Source organism: Oculina patagonica, chromosome 1 (genome assembly GCF_052425735.1).
Source record: "Oculina patagonica isolate OP01 chromosome 1, crgOcupat, whole genome shotgun sequence".
Lineage (NCBI taxonomy): Eukaryota > Metazoa > Cnidaria > Anthozoa > Scleractinia > Oculinidae > Oculina > Oculina patagonica.
This window is the reverse complement of record NC_135758.1, coordinates 647,466-666,562: the sequence shown is the minus strand read 5'-3', so window position 1 is coordinate 666,562 and position 19,097 is coordinate 647,466. Positions and strand designations below refer to the sequence as shown.

The following is a 19,097-nucleotide window of genomic DNA, read 5'->3' as shown; positions in this document are numbered from 1 at the left end:
CTGTTTACATTAAAATTCTTCAATTCTCTTAAACGTTTGGCAATCCTGTAAGCCGTCGAGCTCTGAATTTTGCACCGTGATAAAAAAGGCTTTTTATCGCGCCTTCAGTCATGTTCAAACCCGACTCAACAATTATCTGTCTCACTCTGAATCTAAATCGGATTATTCATATTAGACAGATATTTTAGAGATAGCTGGCTTTAGTCATTCAAAAAGCAGATAATTTCATCATTTGACTATACGTTATCCAGTTTTGAACAACTGCAACCAGATGAAGATTATCAATCTTGAACATAAATCCGGTTCTTAGACGAATAAAGAGTCCTAATCTGTCTGAACTTCTTTCAAGATGTGTTGTCAGACGAATCAAGCGCAAAACGGATTATGCCACAATTTGACATTCGTCCAACAACAACGCTTAATATAGCTGATATAGTCGATAAATATTCTTAGACGAAAATTCGTCTATAGAACGTAATCTCTCAAAAACCTAAAATCGTTCCTTGTTTACACGCTACGATTTGTCGGACCGAATTTTCCCGCCACGATAAATCGGGAAGCGAATCGGCGCTTGTGGATGACGATCCAATAAACGCACGACTTCAATCCGACAAGTTGGCCGATTCGGAAAAATCTGTAACAGCTTCAGAGATTTTCGCGTCTCGGGCCCGATTTATGAACGAAAGCGCTAGCTGCAAATGAATTCGTGCAAATCAAACTATATCGGCAAAATTTTTTTTTAATATATAAAAAAGTAAGTGTTGTCTACACATTGCTTGCATATCATTGAGAAAACACAAAATGTCATCAGCTGTGGAAGATTTATTCAAATTAGCATTTATATACACTGGACTCTGGATAAATTAATGTACTTTTTTGTAACCATTTCTTAACTTGAACCAAATTTACCAGGTTCGTGGCAGTTCTTTTTTCTTGCTTGACTAACCAAGTGTTCAGTACACATGTTCAAAATTTCAATGGCTTGCCCATTTGCAGTCTCTAATTTATAGATGTTTAATATGCACTGCACCGAAAAAAAAAACGTGTTTTTTTTTCGAGTTGGTCAATCACAAACAATTTTGTGGCTTCTAATGGCGGGAGAGTTCTGAGTGAAAGTAGTTTCCATTATTAATATAGCCGATCATTCAACTTAAATTTTCAAAATATTAAGGTGGCTCTGTACCCCTATGACAGAATTTTTTTTAACTTTGCCAAAAGTTGTGTTTATGACATGCTGATCATAACTCAATAAAAAAAATGGGGGTCACTGAGCTCATTTTTAAGTTATAGCACTGAAAGCTAAAATTAAGGGTGTTTTTAACAGGTAATACTATCGCAATGGTAATCTTTAATGTTGAGAAAACGATCACAACTTGTCAACCAATGATAAAGCATTTGTTTCATACCATTACTGTACTATTATAGCAACTGATAGAGTTCAAGTACTGACCCATCAAAGTATAAGGGCTGAAAAATACTGACTTCACTTGATTTATTACTGTTATCAGCCACTCATGTTCACTGTAAGACATGAACACATTTCTTTTTTCTATCGGCGACGTACAATTGTCCATCCTTAGAGACAGCAATGAACTGAGGGGATCCAAACCCAGTTATGGTAGTAATATACCTTCCCTCCAGCGTGAACACCTGAAGTCGGCCGGCATTACTGTCACATACAATTAAGTTGTTTAACTTGTCAACAGCGAGCCCCAGTGGGCCGTTCAGCCCCGAAGAGCCAATACTATGAAGGAAAGTCCCATCATGATCAAAAATTGACACACAGTTTTCCTCACAATATGAAACAATGAATTTGTCTTGGTGATGAATTGCAAATGAAGGGGAACCCTTTAAGTATGGATCACCAAAGGACTGAAGTAAGTCATCTCCGTTGGGCGAGAGGACTTTGACAAGAGCACCCACTTTCGTCACACACAATCATGCGACCATCACGTGCCACTGATACCGAATATGGATCTTTTGTGTGCTTCAAAAAATACCTTACAAAGTCTCCTTTCTCTGTGCACAGAGTGATCTTCATTTGATCAATAACTATGATGTCTCCAGAAATGGAATATGCCACTGACTGAGGTCTCTTCAGGTTTTTGCCAGAACATGTGTGGAACATCTTTTTCCAAACCGATGAAGGAACTTACCATTTGCATCATACAACTGTATAACATAAGATTCTATAGAACTGCAGTATTTCCATTCACTTGACTTATTGCAACATCTTGCGGTGAATAAAGTTTTCCAGGATAAAACAAGGAACGCCAGGAGGAAATTTCTCCCTCTTCATGGTCTTCAGTTTTAGCTCCAAGCTCAAACATCTTCTGGTACTGATGTGGGGCTACTTGGACATTCCAGGGACTTTCAGTCAGTGGTTGTCCATTAATGATAATCATGATGTCATGTTGGCTAACACATTCGGGGGTGAAGGTAACTGTATATCTTCCATTGTTTTCATTTTCAAATTTAGTTTCCAATTCTTTTCCCAGTGGGCTTTGGATTTTCACCCTCACTTTGTCTTTTTCATGATAACACCTTTCGCCCCGTGAATCTCTTGTGCAAACTAAAATCATAATTTTCTTGCCAACGACAGCCCTTGTTAAACCTTTCAGAACTCGTGCTGTGCACCGTGATGGATCGGTGGTACTCTCAATCAACCTCCCTGGGCCTGACAATTGAACGCTTTGACACATTTCTTCGTTAATTACATAATTCACGAAAGGGGACTTCAGTGCTTCTGTTTCTCTTGAATTCAGAAGATCTTTGCAGCGATCAATAATAGCTTTCTGCTCTTTTACAATTTCGACATCTACGTTTCTTCTCAGAACACATTTTCCAAGTTCCACGGAGCTTTTTAATCGTGTTACGAACAACTCAAGTTTACGTTGTTGGATTGCGTGACTTTTTTGTTGTTGTTCGTTAATGTCATCAATCTTTGTTAACACTGCTTTCTCGTGTTCTTTCAAACTTTTAATTAGTTCCGTCACAATTGCTTTAATGTTTCTACGGGCAGCACCGATTTCATGCTCTCTACTTTTAAGGAATACTAAATTTTCATTCATCTCATCTTGACTCGCGATCATTACTTCTTCTGCTTTTTTTAGAGCTTCATTAAGTTTTCCTTTTCCTTTACAGGCAGCTTGTTGAATACCCTCTACATCATGTTGCCAATGGCTCTCGTCATAACACATTTGGCAAATGCATTCGTCGCATTGCTGGCAGTAAAGAAACAAGGCCTCCTCTCCGTGGCATTTCTGTGCACACATAACTGGTCTTTGCAAAAGATCTTGCAGTGATTCACTCTGAAGCAAAATACTGTCATGATCCCTGGTGATTCTCAGACGTCGGTGAGCTTTGTCGCACGTTGAACAAAGGTAGTCCTCGCAGACAAAACAGTACGAAATTGCGGTCTTACCCTCGTTACAGCTCTGGCATGTTATCGCCACTAGATTTTCATTTACTTGGATCTCCTTAAGTCGTTCCAAATGAAACGAAGTGGACAAATCCCTGAATGTGTTTTCTTCCGGGATCAGAATCGATGTCTGACAAATTGGACAGCTTATTTTGTCTTGATGTCTTCTTCTTTCGATACGTGCCAAGTTATCAAGGCACAGTAGACAGAATGAATGCAAGCAAGGTAAAGTCTTGGGATCTTGAAGCGTTTCCGAGCAAAGCGGACATGTTGCTGTTGTCTCGAGATCCATGATGTCTCCTCGCGTCTTGGTGCAGACACGCGTCACGTGATTGAACACGTTTTTCAGTTAGAGCTCGGTCACGCGATGTTTTGGTGTTTGCAGTCACGCTACGAGCTCACGCGATTTTCGGCGATTCTGTGACATACAAAACTGGTTTAAATCTCGAACAAAACCTCAGAAGGTCGTAGAGGAGCGAAGGATAGAGAATATTTTACGGCAATCATGGGAGAAATGAGGCGTTTATTTTCTAATCCAATGCCAAATAATGTCCGTTGAATTTGCCTTCTAAACTGAAGACACCTGGCATAACATTTTATTGAATTAATTTTATCGCGTTCTCTGAGCTTGACGTGTGAACAAGTCTTACTGACCTTAATGAATTTGAGTGATGTAAATGTGCTGCCAGCAATGACGTTTTTATGCATTTTTCTGTAGACCGAGATAAAGCCTACATTAAAATTCACAGGCACGTATCATTTCACGTTATTCGAAATCCGATCGGATTGTAAAACAAAAACTGTATTTTTATCATAATTGCCATGCTTTCAAAATGAATAAAGGATTAAACTTGGGTTTAAGGATGCGGTGAACACACAACATTTAAACAGAATGCAAATCTCATAACTCATTTATTTTCTTTATCGTCTATAGCAGTTTATTTTTACCCTCCATAACTTGAACCCCTGATAAGATTGAACCTCTTTCGATTTCCCTTGAAGGTTCGAGTTATCGATATTTAACTGTACCGAAATAAACCAAGACTGGCGTAGCACATAAGAAATTTGAACAGGAGGGGGAGGGGGGGGGAGGGGGAGAAGACTGACTACTCCTGGTCACTTCATGCTATGGAAACTAAAGATAAGTGCTGGCCTGATGGGCTACTAGGCTCGAACACAGACTAAGCACTCCAGTATGCCCCGCTTTCTGTTGAAAAAATTCAGATTTTGTTTTTATATTGGTTAAAAATGTTTCGAAAACATACGGCTCCCATACATATAAATGACGAAGAAAGCACAGAAAATTTATCAGATTTGGAAAATTTATTTAATTCAGCTATCATACACCCAGGATCTTATAAATTTCATTTAACATAACGCTCCAACGCAGACTTAAAGCACTTCTGTATACTCCGCTTTCTGTTGAAAAAAGTCAGATTTTGATTTCAAATTGGTTGAAAATGTTTCGGAAATATACGGCTCGCATAATTATATATAAATGACGAAGAAAGCACAAAAAATTGTATCAAATTTGGAAAATTTATTTTATTCTGTTATCATACACCCAGGATCATATGATTTCATTTAACATAAAGACCTTAAAGTTATCACTGCAAAAACAGTCAGTGTCAGTGCAAACTCTCAAAACCTAATTGTAACCATTCATAAGTAAAGCTATCTTTGTAACTTAAGTCTGAAGGACAGTACAGGCGGTTTTGTCACGTTCTCTGTTGAGGTACGACGTGATAAGGGAAATGTCCCATTGAATTTTATTTCACCTCTTTCGCCGCGCCTAAGAGGGTACTTTCTGGTGTGAATCGCTTTTTACCTGTTTCACCTTGACCTCGCGTATGGGCGTAACTTTGGGCGACTAAAGGCTACTTTAGGCGATTTTAGCGTATTTTGTCCTAATTACGGGCGATTTGGGGCGCTTTGGCGACTTTGGGCGATTTTTGCGACTTTAGGCTTTAAGTGACCATTTAGGCTTTTGGTGACGCCTAGTCAGTGTGGTATCATGTACATGAATCATCATGGTCCATGCGCAGCTGACTCTGGCGCTGGACTAGGATGGGTCCCAGAGTAGGCCTTATCATGTTTATGCAAACCAGTCCGCACTAACTAAGTGCAAACACACTGCGCCGCTGCCGCATATGCTTATCCTTATTTGTGTAAGATTTTGCGAGTGCAAAATGCTGCAGCTAGATTGGTTTTTCGAGCTCCCAAGTTCTGCCACACACCGCCCAGACCCTTCTTATTAGAACTACACTGGTTACCTATATATTTATACGAAACTTTAAAGTGTCGTATTGATTTTAAGGTGATTCAGTTTAATTACTATTAAAGCGATCCATGGACTTGGCCCTAAATACATTTCTGATCTTATGTCTATCAAGTCAACATCGAAATATAGCCTAAGATCAAAAGATGAACTGCTTTTGTCACCACGTGCCCTGTTGTAAAGACCCTATCTCCCCCGGGGACAGCGCTTTTGCGGCGGCTGCGCTTAAACTGTGGAGCCAGCTACTGTCTAGAAATCGAGCCTAGCTACTGTCAGAACTAAAGAGAAATATTACTAAGAAAAAAACAAATGTCACCAGCTTTGGAAAATGTATTCAAATTAACATTGATAAACGTTTTCTTTTTTCAGATTTCAAAATCTAAATAAATTAAATTAATGTCATTTCTTCCCTCCTAGACTTACCACTGAAGTGTTTTAATAAGTACAAATATTTCAATAGCTTGCCCTTTCACAAATTTATGCTGTTCACTAAAAAGGCTGTTTTCGAGTTGATCAATCACGGACGATCTTGTGGCTTCCAATGGCGGAAAAGTTCTAAATGAAAGCTATAAGTATTTTACTACTATTATAAAGTATTTTCCACTATTATAATATAGACGACCACTCAACTTTAACCGCAGTAAGATGGTTTTTATTAAAAGGCCTGTCCTTCTCAGTTCTATGTACACTCGTCTTCACTGCAAGACATCAACACAATCCTTTTCTTTATCGACGACATATAATTGTCCATCCTTAGAGACAGCAATGAACTGAGGGGACCCGAACCCAGTGATGGTAGTGACATACCTACCCTCCAGGGTAAACACTTGCAGTCGGCCGGCATTACTGTCGCAAACAATTAAGTTGTTAAACTTGTCAACAGCGAGCCCCAGTGGGCTGTTCAGCTTTTCCTTACTGCGCCCTAGAGTGCCAATACTGTAGAGGAAAGTTCCCATATCGTTAAAAACCAATACACGGTGTTCCTCGCGATAGGACACGAAAAATTTGTCTCGATTATGAACTGCGAACGAAGGGGAGCCATACAAGTATGGATCACCAAAGGACTGAAGTAAATCTTCTCCGTTAGGCGAGAGGACCTTGACAAGAGCGTCACTGCTATCACAAACGATCACGCGACCATCACGTGCCACTGACACCGAATACGGGTCCTTTGTGTGCTTCAAAAAATACCTCACAAAGTGTCCTTTCTCTGTACACAGAGTGATCTTCATTTGATCAATAACTATGATGTCTCCAGAGGTGGAAAACGCAACTGACTGAGGGTCCTTCAGTCTCTTGGCACAAGTGGCATCTCTTTTTCCAAACATACGAAGGTACTTCCCACTTCCATCATACAAATGTATTCCATGGCAACCATCGACAACAGCAATATTTCCATTCACTTGACTAATTGCAACGTCTTGTGGTGAATAAAGTTTTCCGTCTCCGTAAATCAAGAAATGAAACGGTGAATGTTCTCCATCTTCGTGATCTTGTCGTTTAGCTCCTACTGTAGACGTCATCTGGTACTGATGCGGGGTCACTTGAACGCTCCATGGACTGTCAGTCAGCGGTTGTCCATTAACGCTAATCATGACGTCATGTTGGCCAACAAATGTGGGGGTAAATTTAATCTTATATTTTCCATCTTTTTTATCTTTAAATGCTGTTTCCAATTCCTTTCCCAATGGGCTCTGGATTTTCACCTTCACTTGGTCATCCTCATTATAACACTGTTTTCCTCCTGAATCTCTTGTGCGAACTAAAATCTTAGTTTTCTTGCCAACTACAGCCTCTGTTAAACCTTCACCGCTGGCCACTGTCTGTGATGGATCGGTGTCACTCTCAATCAACTTCCCTGGGCCTGACAATTGAACGCTTTGACACATTTCTTCGTCTAGGACATAATTCACATAAGAAAATTCAAGTGCCTCCGTTTCTTTTGAATTCAAAAGATCTTCGCAGCGATCAATTATAGCTCTCTGCTCTTTTACAATTTCGACATCTACGTTTCTTCTCAGAACACATTTTCCGAGTTCCACCGGGCTTCTTAATCGTGTAACAAACAACTCCAGTTTACGTTGTTGGATTGCGTGACGTTTTTGTTGTCGTTCATAAATGTCATCCATCTTTGTCAACACTGCTTTCTCGTGTTCTTTCAAACTTTTAATTAGTTCCTTCACGATTGCTTTCACGTTTCTACGGGCTGCGGCAAATTCGTTCTTTCTACTTTCAAGGGTATCTTCATTTTCCTTCATCTCATCTTGACTCGCGATCAAATCCTCTTCTGCTTTCTTCAGAGCCTTATCAAGTTGTTTTTTTCCTTCACGGGCAACTAGCTGAATATCCACTACATCATGTCGCCGATGGTTTTCGTCATAACAGATATCACAAATGCACTCGTCGCACTGCTGGCAGTAGTGAAGCAAGGTCTCCTCTTCGTGGTATTCCTGTGAACACTTAACTGATCTTGGCAAAACATCTTGCAGTGGTTCATTTTGAAGCAAAATGTTATCATGATCCCCGGTGATTCTCAGACGTCGGTGAGCTTTGTCGCACGTTGAACAAAGGTAGTCCTTGCAAACAAAACAGTAAGAAATTGCTCAAAAAAAAAAAAAAAAAAAAAAAAAAAAAAACCCCCCCCCCCCCCCCCCCCCCCCCCCACGACCACAAACAAAAACTGCTACGCCCCTGATTGGGTTCTATCTTCGTTACAGCTCTGGCAAGTTATCGCCGCTTGATTTTCATTTGACACGGCTAGGACCTCCTTGAGTCGATCCAAGTGAAACGAAGTAGGCAAACCCCTGAATGTGTTTTCTTCCGGGATAGCAAGCGATGTCTGGCAGATTGGACAGCTTATTTTGCCTTGATGTCGTCTTCTTTCGCTACGTGCCAAGTTATCAAGACAAAGAAGACAGAATGAATGCAAGCAAGGTAAAGTCTTGGGATCTTTAAAAGTTTCCGAGCAAATGGGACATTTTGCTGTTGCCTCGAGATCTTTCCAACACCGCCGAGAATCCATGATGACTCCTCTTGTCTCCTTGTATACAAACGTCACGTGATAGATCACGTGTTTAAGAGTTAGGTCACGCGATGTTTTGGTGGTTGCAGTCACGCCAACTCACGCGATTTTTACCGATCCTGTGAAACGAAACCTCAAAACGACGTGCAAGTACGTCGAAGAGGAATTTGCCGTTTGAAATATTTATTAATTGTAAACTGAAGACACCTGGCACAACATTAAATTCAATGAATTTAACCGCACTTCCTGGGCTCGACTCGAAAGCAAGTCTCAATGAATTTGAGCGATGTAGATATGCTGGGAAGCTGGTATTCCACCAGCTGCTTTTTCATGCATTTATCTATAGTCCGAGATAAACTCGGACAACAATAAAACCAACCTCCAAAGTGAGTAACAAAGATATTAAATAAGATTTTAATCGAACTCGAATCCGAGTTCCAGATGGGAACCCATCTGGAACTCGGATTTTTCGAGTTCGTGCTATTAAATCTTATTTAATAACAATAAAACCCGAATGAAAATCTCATTCATAGCTCCTTTATTTATATCTGGTCTACAGATGTTTAGTTTTCGTTTGTATGTGAACATGGTCTTTTAAATTCTTTCGATTGCTATGAAGTTAAGTTCTTTCCACCAGTTTGCATGTTTCTAGCTGTGCCGTTGTCAGGGAGGGTTTGACTGTTGACAGAGCTGCCATGAAATGTTTATGCTCCACTCTGCAAACTGACATGCCTCCATCTTCAAGAGCATATAGTGCGGCCTGCAAAATAAAGAGCAATGCCAAACAACCATTACAAACACGCCGAAAGGTGAGAAAGCTCATTCAATAGGTCAAAAAAAACAGCTCGCGGTGTAAGGCAGGGACTTTGTTCGGCAATATGACGTATTTCGATGACGTCAAAGTGACGTGACATCTTTCGTAATACTCGTGATGTTTCTGATTGGTTAATAAAATCGAAACGTCTTCGGGTGCTTCTACGGGGAATTCCGAAAACGGCGCTTGCTTCCTTCACTACCTTAACTTTATGGAAACACGAAAATGTTATACAAAGGGATTTTTAGCCACCCTTTCTTTGCGCAAAGGCCTGGCAGGCTAAGGAGGACAGGCAGCTCTGGGGACGAGAATGTCGTTGAAAGCGAAAGATATTGCCGATATAACTGGAAGCGTGGGCAAAAGTGAAGGCGCTCCCCCCCCTCACCCCCTCACACCCTTGCTTCGCTTGCTACTTCTCTCGCTGCTTATCGCACGCTCTTTCTTTTCGTTAAAAAAAAACCAGAGGCTGTTTACAGTCTATTTCTGCTAGAACTTGCCGAATGCCCTACCTCTCTGCACAAATTTTCAAGGTCAGCGCCTGAGAACAATTCCGTGTTTAAAGCATACTCCTCCAAATCCACGTCCTCCGCCAAGGGACTGGCACGAGTGTACACTCTCAGGATTTGTAACCGCGCCTCCACGTCTGGAGGAGGCACATAAATGATGCGATCGATTCGCCCTGGTCTGAGAAGGGCCTCGTCGATAGCATCAGGTCGATTAGTGGCGGCGACAATGAGAACGTCTTTCACAGTCGAAGAACTAATGATTTTTAATCTCTGCTTTCTAAGTGAAATCTGTTCATTTTCGAAGCGTCCCGACCCACAATCACTTCTCATCAACTGTTCGTTACAGGAGTTCCTATCTCTACCATTTACTGAAGGCTCAGGGTTGCTTTCCTCTGATTGGTAGATATTTGCCAATGCTCCAACACCATCCATTTCGTTCAGTAGAGTTGACAATAATCTTGCCTCCACCCCAGTACTGCTCGTCCCAGACCGTTTACCGACAATGGCGTCCAGTTCATCAAGGAACAGCACGGACGGAGCTGTTGCGCGGGCCTTGGTGAACACCTGAGAAGAATATAAAAACAAATAAATAGACAGAAAATTTACCGTCTCGATTTTCGTTCTCAAAACAAGAAAAGCGATTCTAGTTATTTTGCGTTTTTGTTTTTCAAAGAAATGCGCCAAGATAAATAAGCCACGTGCAAAGTCATTACACTAATTATTATTCGTTTACCGACGTTCTGGTTGTGCGCGCACTCAACCCAGATTTAATCCACCATTTATTTTACAGAAAATGATATTATAATCAAAGTCCCTGCAGAGAGTGTAGTCGCCAGCGATTCGCGTCGATAAAGAGACCGTTGGTTGATTACAGGGACCAAGACGCGCAAACGATTCAGGATGTTTTAGAGGACATTCAATCGCCTGTAGCTAGAAAGAACTTTATTCCTCGGAAAATAAAGTTTTCTTCTTGAGTCCCTAGTTTTAAGAGTAAAATCAAGACATCTTTTTGAAAAGGGCTTATATGTGTAAAACAAGTTTCTAGAAATAAAGTGCCAATTATATTACTATATTACATAATGTTCATATTTCAACTTAAATCTTTTTTTATATTCGATTTGTAATTTATAATTTGCAATTTAACTTGTTATTTAATTTGTTGTTAAGCGCTACAGATCAATTCTGAAAATATTGCTATATAAATAACTTCGTGCTTTGATTGGTTTACTGGATTGTCTGTATTTTTTATGATGGCTAGTGTGATAACTTTGGCTTTGGTTTTACGACACTCAATTGAAAACTGTTCTTAGCGCAACAGATCAATTCTGGAGATATTGCTATATAAATAAATCATCATTACCGTTATCACATCCCCCTCACCTCTCGTATTTTCCTCTCCGCATCGCCAACGTAAGGCGAGTATAACTGTGCACAACTGAGGGCCATGAAGGTGCACTTACAGGAGGTGGCTGCCGCACGCACTAGGGTCGTTTTACAGCATCCCGGAGGGCCATACAGGAGAACGCCCCTGGGACGTTTTAGGCCAAGACGCGCAAACGATTCTGGATGTTTGAGAGGCCATTCAATTGCCTGTAGATAGAAAACTTTGTTAAGATTTTCAGAAGAAAACCTAGTAACTATTTGCGCAAGGGCGCGTATCTCGCGCTTTGCGCTCACTTTCCTGGAGTCTCCCACTTTGTGTTCGTGTCTTCCGTTTCCGTGCTTCCCGCATTTGTGCGAGTCTCCCACTTTGCGTTCGTGTCTCCCGCGTTACGCTTGTGCCTTCCAAGTTGCGCTCGTGCATCCCACGTTGTGCTCGTGTCTCCTGCTTTGCGCTCGTGTCTTCCGCAATGCGCTCGTGTATCCCGCTTTGCGCTCGCTTCTCCCGCTTTTGCGTTCGTGTTTCCTGCTTTGCGCTCGCGTCTCACACTTTTGCGTTCGTGTTTCCTGCTTTGCGCTCGCGTCTCTCGCTTTTGCGTTCGTGTCTCCCGCTTTGCGCTCGCTTCTCCCGCTTGTGCTGCACACTCTTCTGCAAAAATGTAGTTAAGCACTCCAAGAGCCCTTCAGAGTAGAATAAAGATAGTACAGGTATATACATTGCCAAGGTTGCAGGGTAGTGTGAAAGTGATAAAATTGAGATAACGCAAAATACACAAATCCATAAAGTATAATTTGTTACCTGTTTCAGAGCTTGTTTCACATCTTGCAATCCCCCGATATCTTCCCAGCTGATAGGATTCAATTCAACCATTCCCTCCAAACCTCGGTAAATAGATGGGACAATATGGCATAGTGCTAGTTGAAAATCCGCCATGGTTACTTCAGCAACATTATCTATTAGGCACAAGTTAAAATTTGCAAGAGTTAAACGTCTGCTCTTTCATGGACCTGTGCGTGAAATAGGCCCTTATTAGTAATGCTATGTTGTGCGAATTGCTATCCAGCCAATTGAGTTTACACAGTTAAGAGCAAATCAGTTTGGACACACCCCACCCTTGATGAGACTTTACCTTGACGGACATCCATCTAAGGCCCGCCACCCTTCCCCCTTCCCCCCTGCAGTGTTTGGCCAGAGAGAGGTTATATGATAGTAATGTTTCTTGCTTACAACACAATTTTCATAACTAGGACTACCCAGTCTTCTTAATCAATTTATCAATCAATCAATCAATTAATTATTTATTTATCTTCTTCTCAATCTGGAATCCAATGTATTTAAAACTATTACATCACCATGCGCCCACTAAGCCTCTTGCATAACAACTAATTAGTTTTCTTGAAGCACTGATTAATGTTCCTATTCACTGCAGCTTACTTATGATCATCCCTGTGCACAACAACAACAAAATTACCGCCCAATTCCTGATTACCTGTTATAGTTTCCTGCATGCTTGAACTGTCAAAGCTACCATTACTGCTGTGATTAATCAATCTTTTCATTGCCACAAAGGCTGCTTCCCTGCACAGGGAGGCTATATCAGCACCAACATAACCTAACGTCAGTTCAGCAAGATGTGCTAGATCTACATCATGTGCTAATGTCAGTGATCTTGTGTGTGCTTCTAGAATAGATAATCTCTGCATGGCATTGGGTACTCCAATCACAACCTGAAAAACGCACACCATTCAAGATATTAGTTATATGCGAAAGAAGAAAACATTGGATTAAAAAGAGCAGATCAGTTTCTCTTCTTAGTTTATAACTAGTAAGTAATTTTGTTCCTGACCTCTCTATCAAGTCTGCCTGGACGTCGCAGAGCAGGATCAATAGCATTAGGTCTGTTTGTTGCTCCAATAACAATAAGCTGGCCTCGGGATTCCAAACCATCAAGAAGAGTTAGAAGCTGGGCAACGATTCTGTTCTCTTGTTCATTACCACTGCTGCCCCTCTTTGGACACAGAGCATCAAGTTCGTCAATGAATAAGACACATGGTCCATTCTGTGAAGCATTCCTGAAGGAAGAAACGAGGAGTGAAGAATTAAATATCAAGTATAGAGTTGTTTTGCTTTGGGTTTTAATTACTATGGTATGGTAAGTGTTTAATTTGAAAAACTTTTGCCACTTTCTTAACCAAAACCGATCACTACTCGCTGTGTGCTGGCTAAGTTACTTTGTGTTTTGATTGATTCACTGGTTTATCTGTGTCTTTTGAGGGTCCTGAAAGGGCGGTGGGTATAAATCCCATTTTTTATTTGCCCAAATCCTATTTCCCAGTCTACTGTTTTCCCAAACTTTTAAAATCCCAGTCCCAGTTCTATTGTTTTCCTGTCTGCAATTCCAATTACCAGTGACCAAATCCCAGTCCCAGTGACCCAAATCCAATTTTTCCAATAAAAATTTACCCAAATCCCAGTTCCCATTTTACTTCTTCAGGACCCTCCCTTGGTTTTAAGACACTCAATCGAAAATTGCTCTATAAAAATATAATATCAGGGCATATTTTTGGACATTGGTGTTTTCCACCCAAGGGCAATCACTCATGTTTTACCTTGCAATGTCAAAAGTTTTCCTCAAATTTTCTTCACTCTCTCCAGGATGTGGACCGAACACATCTGTACCATTCAATGTTATCAACTGTGCATTGCACTGTGAAGTAACACTCTTAACAAGAAGTGTCTTCCCCACCCCTGGGGCCCCCTGCAGTAAAATCCCCTTGGGGCACTCGAGTCCCAACTGACCAAAGCACTCTGGATACTGAAAAGGATAGCTTAATACTTCTCGAAGCTCCCTCGCTGCATCATCAAGTCCTGCTAGGATCTGCACATTGTCATTTTCAAGGTGATATCCCCTCCTGACTGACTTAACAGTAATTTGTGTTTTGTCTGTGACTCTGACGGGGTTATTCCCAAGAGACTGGGTCGAGGGTTCAGTGGAGAGTACCAAAATCTTTGCGATTCCTTTTGCTGAACTCTGATTGTTTCTTAATTCCTTTGGCTGAACAACACATCCCTGCATAATCGTACAACCTCTTAATAAAGAGCGAGAAACTCTTTCTCTCTTGATTTCCCGTGCAACTTGAGTCAAGTTGTTCTCAAAATCTTCGGCTGTGTTAGATAAAAATAAAGACACGACAACGGTTTTTGCATCCACCGGATTAATTGAAACAATATCATTTTCTGATATGTTCTTCTTGTAACAAATATCGCTCTTCTTGTCTGTTTTCCCGCTGTTCGGAAGAGTGACAAGTGAGTCAAATTGAATGACATTGTCGTTTCCATCAGTTCTTGGCCACAATGAACAAAACACAAATCCAGACCCGTGTGCTATCCGAACAGGTGAATTGATTTTTCCTTCAATTTTTTCAACTATTTTTGGTGCAATCCGACATCTACCAGTGTTGAAATCCTTTGCTTCACAAGGAACACAATTTAGTTCAAATTTTATCGTCTCGTCCGCCATGTTGGTTTGACCATGTGGGTCGATTCTATTCCTTTGTGGGGTAGCGACAGTGAAAATTTTGTTACGTAAGGCATCGAAAGATCAGGATATAATTTTGATATTGATTTGGATTAATATCATTGACTTTTATAATTTTATTTCGATAGGTTTGAAAGTTACATCCTTGAAACCAAGGAAATTCTTTAATTTTTCGTCTTCATAAGTTGTTCCCCTCCCCTCCCTGGTGAAGAAAGATAAACTTGAGCTGTGAGGATTGCGGGCTCATTTAGAAACAAAATGGCGGCAGTGAGATGTGTTGTTCGAGGTCTGTGGATAAATCAAGTTTTATCATCGAGGATTTGTACAAGACTTACAGCTCAACCTGCAAGTTTCTTTTCAAGTGAATCAGGTAAGATTTTAACAGGTCTAGAACTTACAAGGAATCAGAAATGCCCCTTTGTCCACCACAACTTTAGTTCAGCTGAAACTTTAGATTTTCAAATATTGATTTTACCATGCTCCTAGAAAACTGCAGGGCCGTAAAACATAAAGGTTTTGTGCGTGAAACCTGAATGTAGGCGTGAAATGAGCCCCAATGTAGCTGTGAATTGTCCGTGATGTCGATGCTAAGCTCCTGATATGTAGTCTGTGTACACTGCCACAGGCTTCTATGCTGGATATGGGATAAAAAGATGATCAAAGTTATTTCTGTCGTGATACGGATATTTGTTCCCTGCTAGCATAGGAGCTGATGGAACAGTCTGTTTCCCCCCATTCCGTCAGCTCAGCGAATACAAAAGAAAAGAGGCCTCTGCTATGACGGAAGGATATCTGAAGCTTCTGCTCAATCCTGGCCCTGCAGTCTATCATCTGTCAAGGTCTCTCTTCTTTCCATACCCTCTCTACTCCAGGGAACAGAAAAAAACACAAAACTGACAAGGGGGCAGGGGCAGGACACAAAAGGAGAGCATGACAAGTAATTGTTTTTAACTACTCCTGAACTGCACTTGCTCCTTGTCTTGCACTTGTAAATCATGTTTTTCCGTTTGCCCTCTGCCTTGTTAAACCACCTGTTTTGCAAGCTAAATTTCGGAATGCTGTGAGGGTAAAACTTTAATCTCTTGTTCAAGAACACAAGACTTGGCCACATGCTAGGCTAGAATCCAAGATACATCAAAGTGGGTACATGTACCAACAATGCGTTGGTAAAGGGGTGGCCACAAGCATATTAAGAAATACCACCAAACTGGAAAATATGAGAAGCAAACGACTTTTCGAAAGTCTACCCATAGCCAGATAGTGCTTAAACTTCATTTAGTCAGGTCGGTTAGCGGATTAATCGTTACCGGCGTGATAAAAGCACCAATTTTTGCATGCAGCCTCCTTTCTTTACCTTATTTAAGTTTATCCGTGGCTCCATCCGAATTATTTTATTTTTTCTTGAAATTTAAACAAGAACGTTTTTAGCTCATTTGCATATATTTATAAAAGCTGTTCCGCGATGTCATTTCGTGAGCGATCGATTAGATTTTGTGATAAAAGCCCCAATTTTTGCATGCAGCCTCTTTTCGATACTTGTTTTAAGTTTATCCGTAGCTCCATCCGAATTTTTTTATTTTTCTTGAAATTTGAACAAGTGCGTTCTTAGCTCATTTGCATAAATTCATAAAAGCCGTTCTGCAATATTCCCTGGGTGTCCGTCGCTATTTTGTACAGGCATTTATCAGAGTACCCGATATTTATTACCCACACAAACCACTCGATTTTCAGATTCCCTTACCCTAGCATCCCACGCAGTCGTTTTTACTGACAAAAGAAAAAAATGCGACGGCTTAAGGCTTGAAAAATTAACTGTAATATCCTAGACAGGGTTACATCTAGTGACGTTGGATTGGGTGGCTAGCCACTCCTTTGATCCAAAAAATAACATAAAACATGAAAAATATAAGGAGAGTGAAACTCGTTAAGTTATAGAAATCGTTGAAATGTTCTGCTAAAATAAAGTCCGGTGAAGGGATATTTTGCTCAGCGTCAGTACAAGTGTCCTAGATTGATCGCCGGTCTTGCATTGTGCTTTAAAGCAAAGCATTGTCCGTCGGTGGGATCTTCTCGGTGAACGCTCTTAAGACAAAAAAAGTTAAATCCTAGTTTGGCTAAGGGACAAGGACGAACTCTCTTTGTCATAAACGATTATAACCAGCCGTTCAGTTTTTCGGAAGTGCTCACAGTCTGCAGCAAGGGACTCAATCGGATGGGAGGCTAAATAGGCAAGTGTTTCTGTTTCCTCTTTAAATGCCTGCCCTTTCTCCTAAAACTGGATGTGATGTTACAACAGACATAGCGTGGAACAATGGCAAAGAGCGTTTTAGGTACAGATGGAGGAATCGTAACTGGTGGTATACTTTTACCCGGCTGGTTCTCAGTTGGAAACTAGAAGAGACTGATGCCGGTACCACAAAAAGAGATTTTTGAAGGTTGTCTAAGGCACCAACCGTGAACAGACCTTTCGCAGGCAGGCAGGGGATACAACTCCGTCTTCGTCAAAGTGCTCGCACATGGCTTCTGCAATCCACTTTTCAAGCTGTGTGACCCTGTCATAGGAAATAGAAATTCCCAGCTGGTGTAAATGCTGGATGATCCGCTTGCATCTCGTCAATCTATGTATGTTCAAGTCAATCAGTAGACAGGCAGAGGCAGTTCACGCTCCTATAAGTGCCTTGTTTCTGTATCGGATTCCTTTGATTTTTTTCTTAATGTTGTAGACAATACGCTGGCCAACGGTAAGGCATGCTTGGGACTCGTGTTTATCTTGCTTTTTCATTAAAAATTAAGAATATTGAGGTTTTGAGGCTAGATGGTAACGACGCTTCTTGACTATTTTCTGGAAACAATCCATTAAATTTATATGCCTCGTGGCTGAAAATATATTTTCTTATTATTGAAGCTGCCTTGACCAAAATTTGTGCGTCCTCTGTGTAATCTCGTTTCTTCAAGGCTTCTTTAAGCATATTCCACATCCCTCGGCGGTCACAAACTACAAAGCATAATTACCATAATAAACATTTTAGAATACTGCATCTAAAAATTAAAATGTTAGCAAAAACTTTAGCAATGTCTTCAATTTATATATATTTTTGCAACATTTAAGCATAAAACTACAAATTACTTACGGAGTAGAGAAATACTTCCTTCTGTCCCACTTTCATTGCATCAATTAAAAATGGCGTGGTAGCGGTGCTTGAGGGTTTGTACGTGGTCAAAATGTTTAGCAAATTTTGCAAATTGCAGGAAAAAATTCAGGTGGAGCCACAGATAAAATTATTTAATAGTCTTTAAAGAATCATTCTGCAAAGTTTGGTGCTTTTATCAACCGTGTAACGATTTCTCCAAAAATTTGCGCTAAACGACCTGACTAATTTGAACCAGAAGACAAATCCCTCCTAAAGGAACATCAGCAAAGCAGGGGGCTATATTTTGATTGGACATAACAGCAAGTTTCTGTGGTGTTTTGTTTTAGGTGGCAGTGAACAGAAACTTTGCAAAGGTGTAAATTACTTCAAAGAAGGATCTGACCCAGCCCTGCTGCCAGACAGTGAATACCCTGAATGGCTGTGGGACACCCTTCAACCAAAACAACCAGTTGACGAAGAGTCCCCCGCTGACTTTAACAACAAAACTTACTGGAGAAGATTACGAAAGTTGCAAATAAGACAGGCTAATGATTCAAGAAAGCAAAAGAAGTGATCCTAAATTTGTGATGACTTGAAAATATTTTCTTATATCCTGGTTGTTCATCTGTGTGAACTGCTGGAAGCAAGCAAGGACACGTCAAGCTGTTGAAAGCAAGAAATCAAGAACAATGGAGATGTTATGTCAGACTAAGAAGCTGCATAAAATAGTTGTGATAATGGTAATTTTTATGACTATGAAGAGTGAAAAGCGAAATTTGCAAATCGTACGTAGCAAGTCTAGATGTCCCTCTCAACTGGACATATAATTTATTAAAAGTTTTTTTTATAAAGTCTCCTAAACAATGTTATGTGTGATGAGATGATACCATTATTTTAACCGGGTACTTCCCTTGAAGTACAAATGCTCTAATCTCCGCTACAGGGTGTCTGCTTAAAACAGGTTCCCATAAAACATATTGCTGGAATTTTTTCCACAACAGTGCAC

General features: G+C 40.6%; 4 protein-coding genes across 4 annotated transcripts; 1 reads left to right on the top strand and 3 right to left on the bottom strand.

Annotated features, from left to right (window-relative positions):
• Nucleotides 1–2,147: 2,147 nt before the first annotated feature.
• LOC144647759 (E3 ubiquitin-protein ligase TRIM45-like) lies at nt 2,148–3,786 on the bottom strand. The gene has a single exon (XM_078507448.1). It carries the CDS (start codon nt 3,711–3,713, stop codon nt 2,190–2,192), a length of 1,524 nt encoding a protein of 507 aa, XP_078363574.1. The 5' UTR covers nt 3,714–3,786; the 3' UTR covers nt 2,148–2,189.
• A 1,728-nt stretch (nt 3,787–5,514) lies between these two features.
• On the bottom strand, nt 5,515–9,091 carry LOC144651621 (E3 ubiquitin-protein ligase TRIM45-like). Its single transcript, XM_078511562.1, has 2 exons — nt 8,399–9,091; nt 5,515–8,303 (listed from the first exon to the last, which is right to left on the bottom strand). Exons 1-2 carry the CDS (start codon nt 8,719–8,721, stop codon nt 6,395–6,397), a joined length of 2,232 nt encoding a protein of 743 aa, XP_078367688.1. The 5' UTR covers nt 8,722–9,091; the 3' UTR covers nt 5,515–6,394.
• Nucleotides 9,092–9,226: 135 nt separating this feature from the next.
• On the bottom strand, nt 9,227–15,054 carry LOC144651687 (ATPase family gene 2 protein homolog B-like). Its single transcript, XM_078511636.1, has 7 exons — nt 14,032–15,054; nt 13,269–13,494; nt 12,912–13,149; nt 12,221–12,375; nt 11,422–11,631; nt 10,045–10,605; nt 9,227–9,481 (listed from the first exon to the last, which is right to left on the bottom strand). The coding sequence occupies exons 1-7, from the start codon at nt 14,940–14,942 to the stop codon at nt 9,341–9,343; spliced, it is 2,442 nt and encodes an 813-aa protein (XP_078367762.1). The 5' UTR covers nt 14,943–15,054; the 3' UTR covers nt 9,227–9,340.
• Nucleotides 15,055–15,194: 140 nt separating this feature from the next.
• LOC144651961 (large ribosomal subunit protein mL54-like) lies at nt 15,195–18,955 on the top strand. Its single transcript, XM_078512046.1, has 2 exons — nt 15,195–15,330; nt 18,439–18,955. The coding sequence occupies exons 1-2, from the start codon at nt 15,219–15,221 to the stop codon at nt 18,663–18,665; spliced, it is 339 nt and encodes a 112-aa protein (XP_078368172.1). The 5' UTR covers nt 15,195–15,218; the 3' UTR covers nt 18,666–18,955.
• The last annotated feature ends 142 nt before the right edge of the window (nt 18,956–19,097 follow it).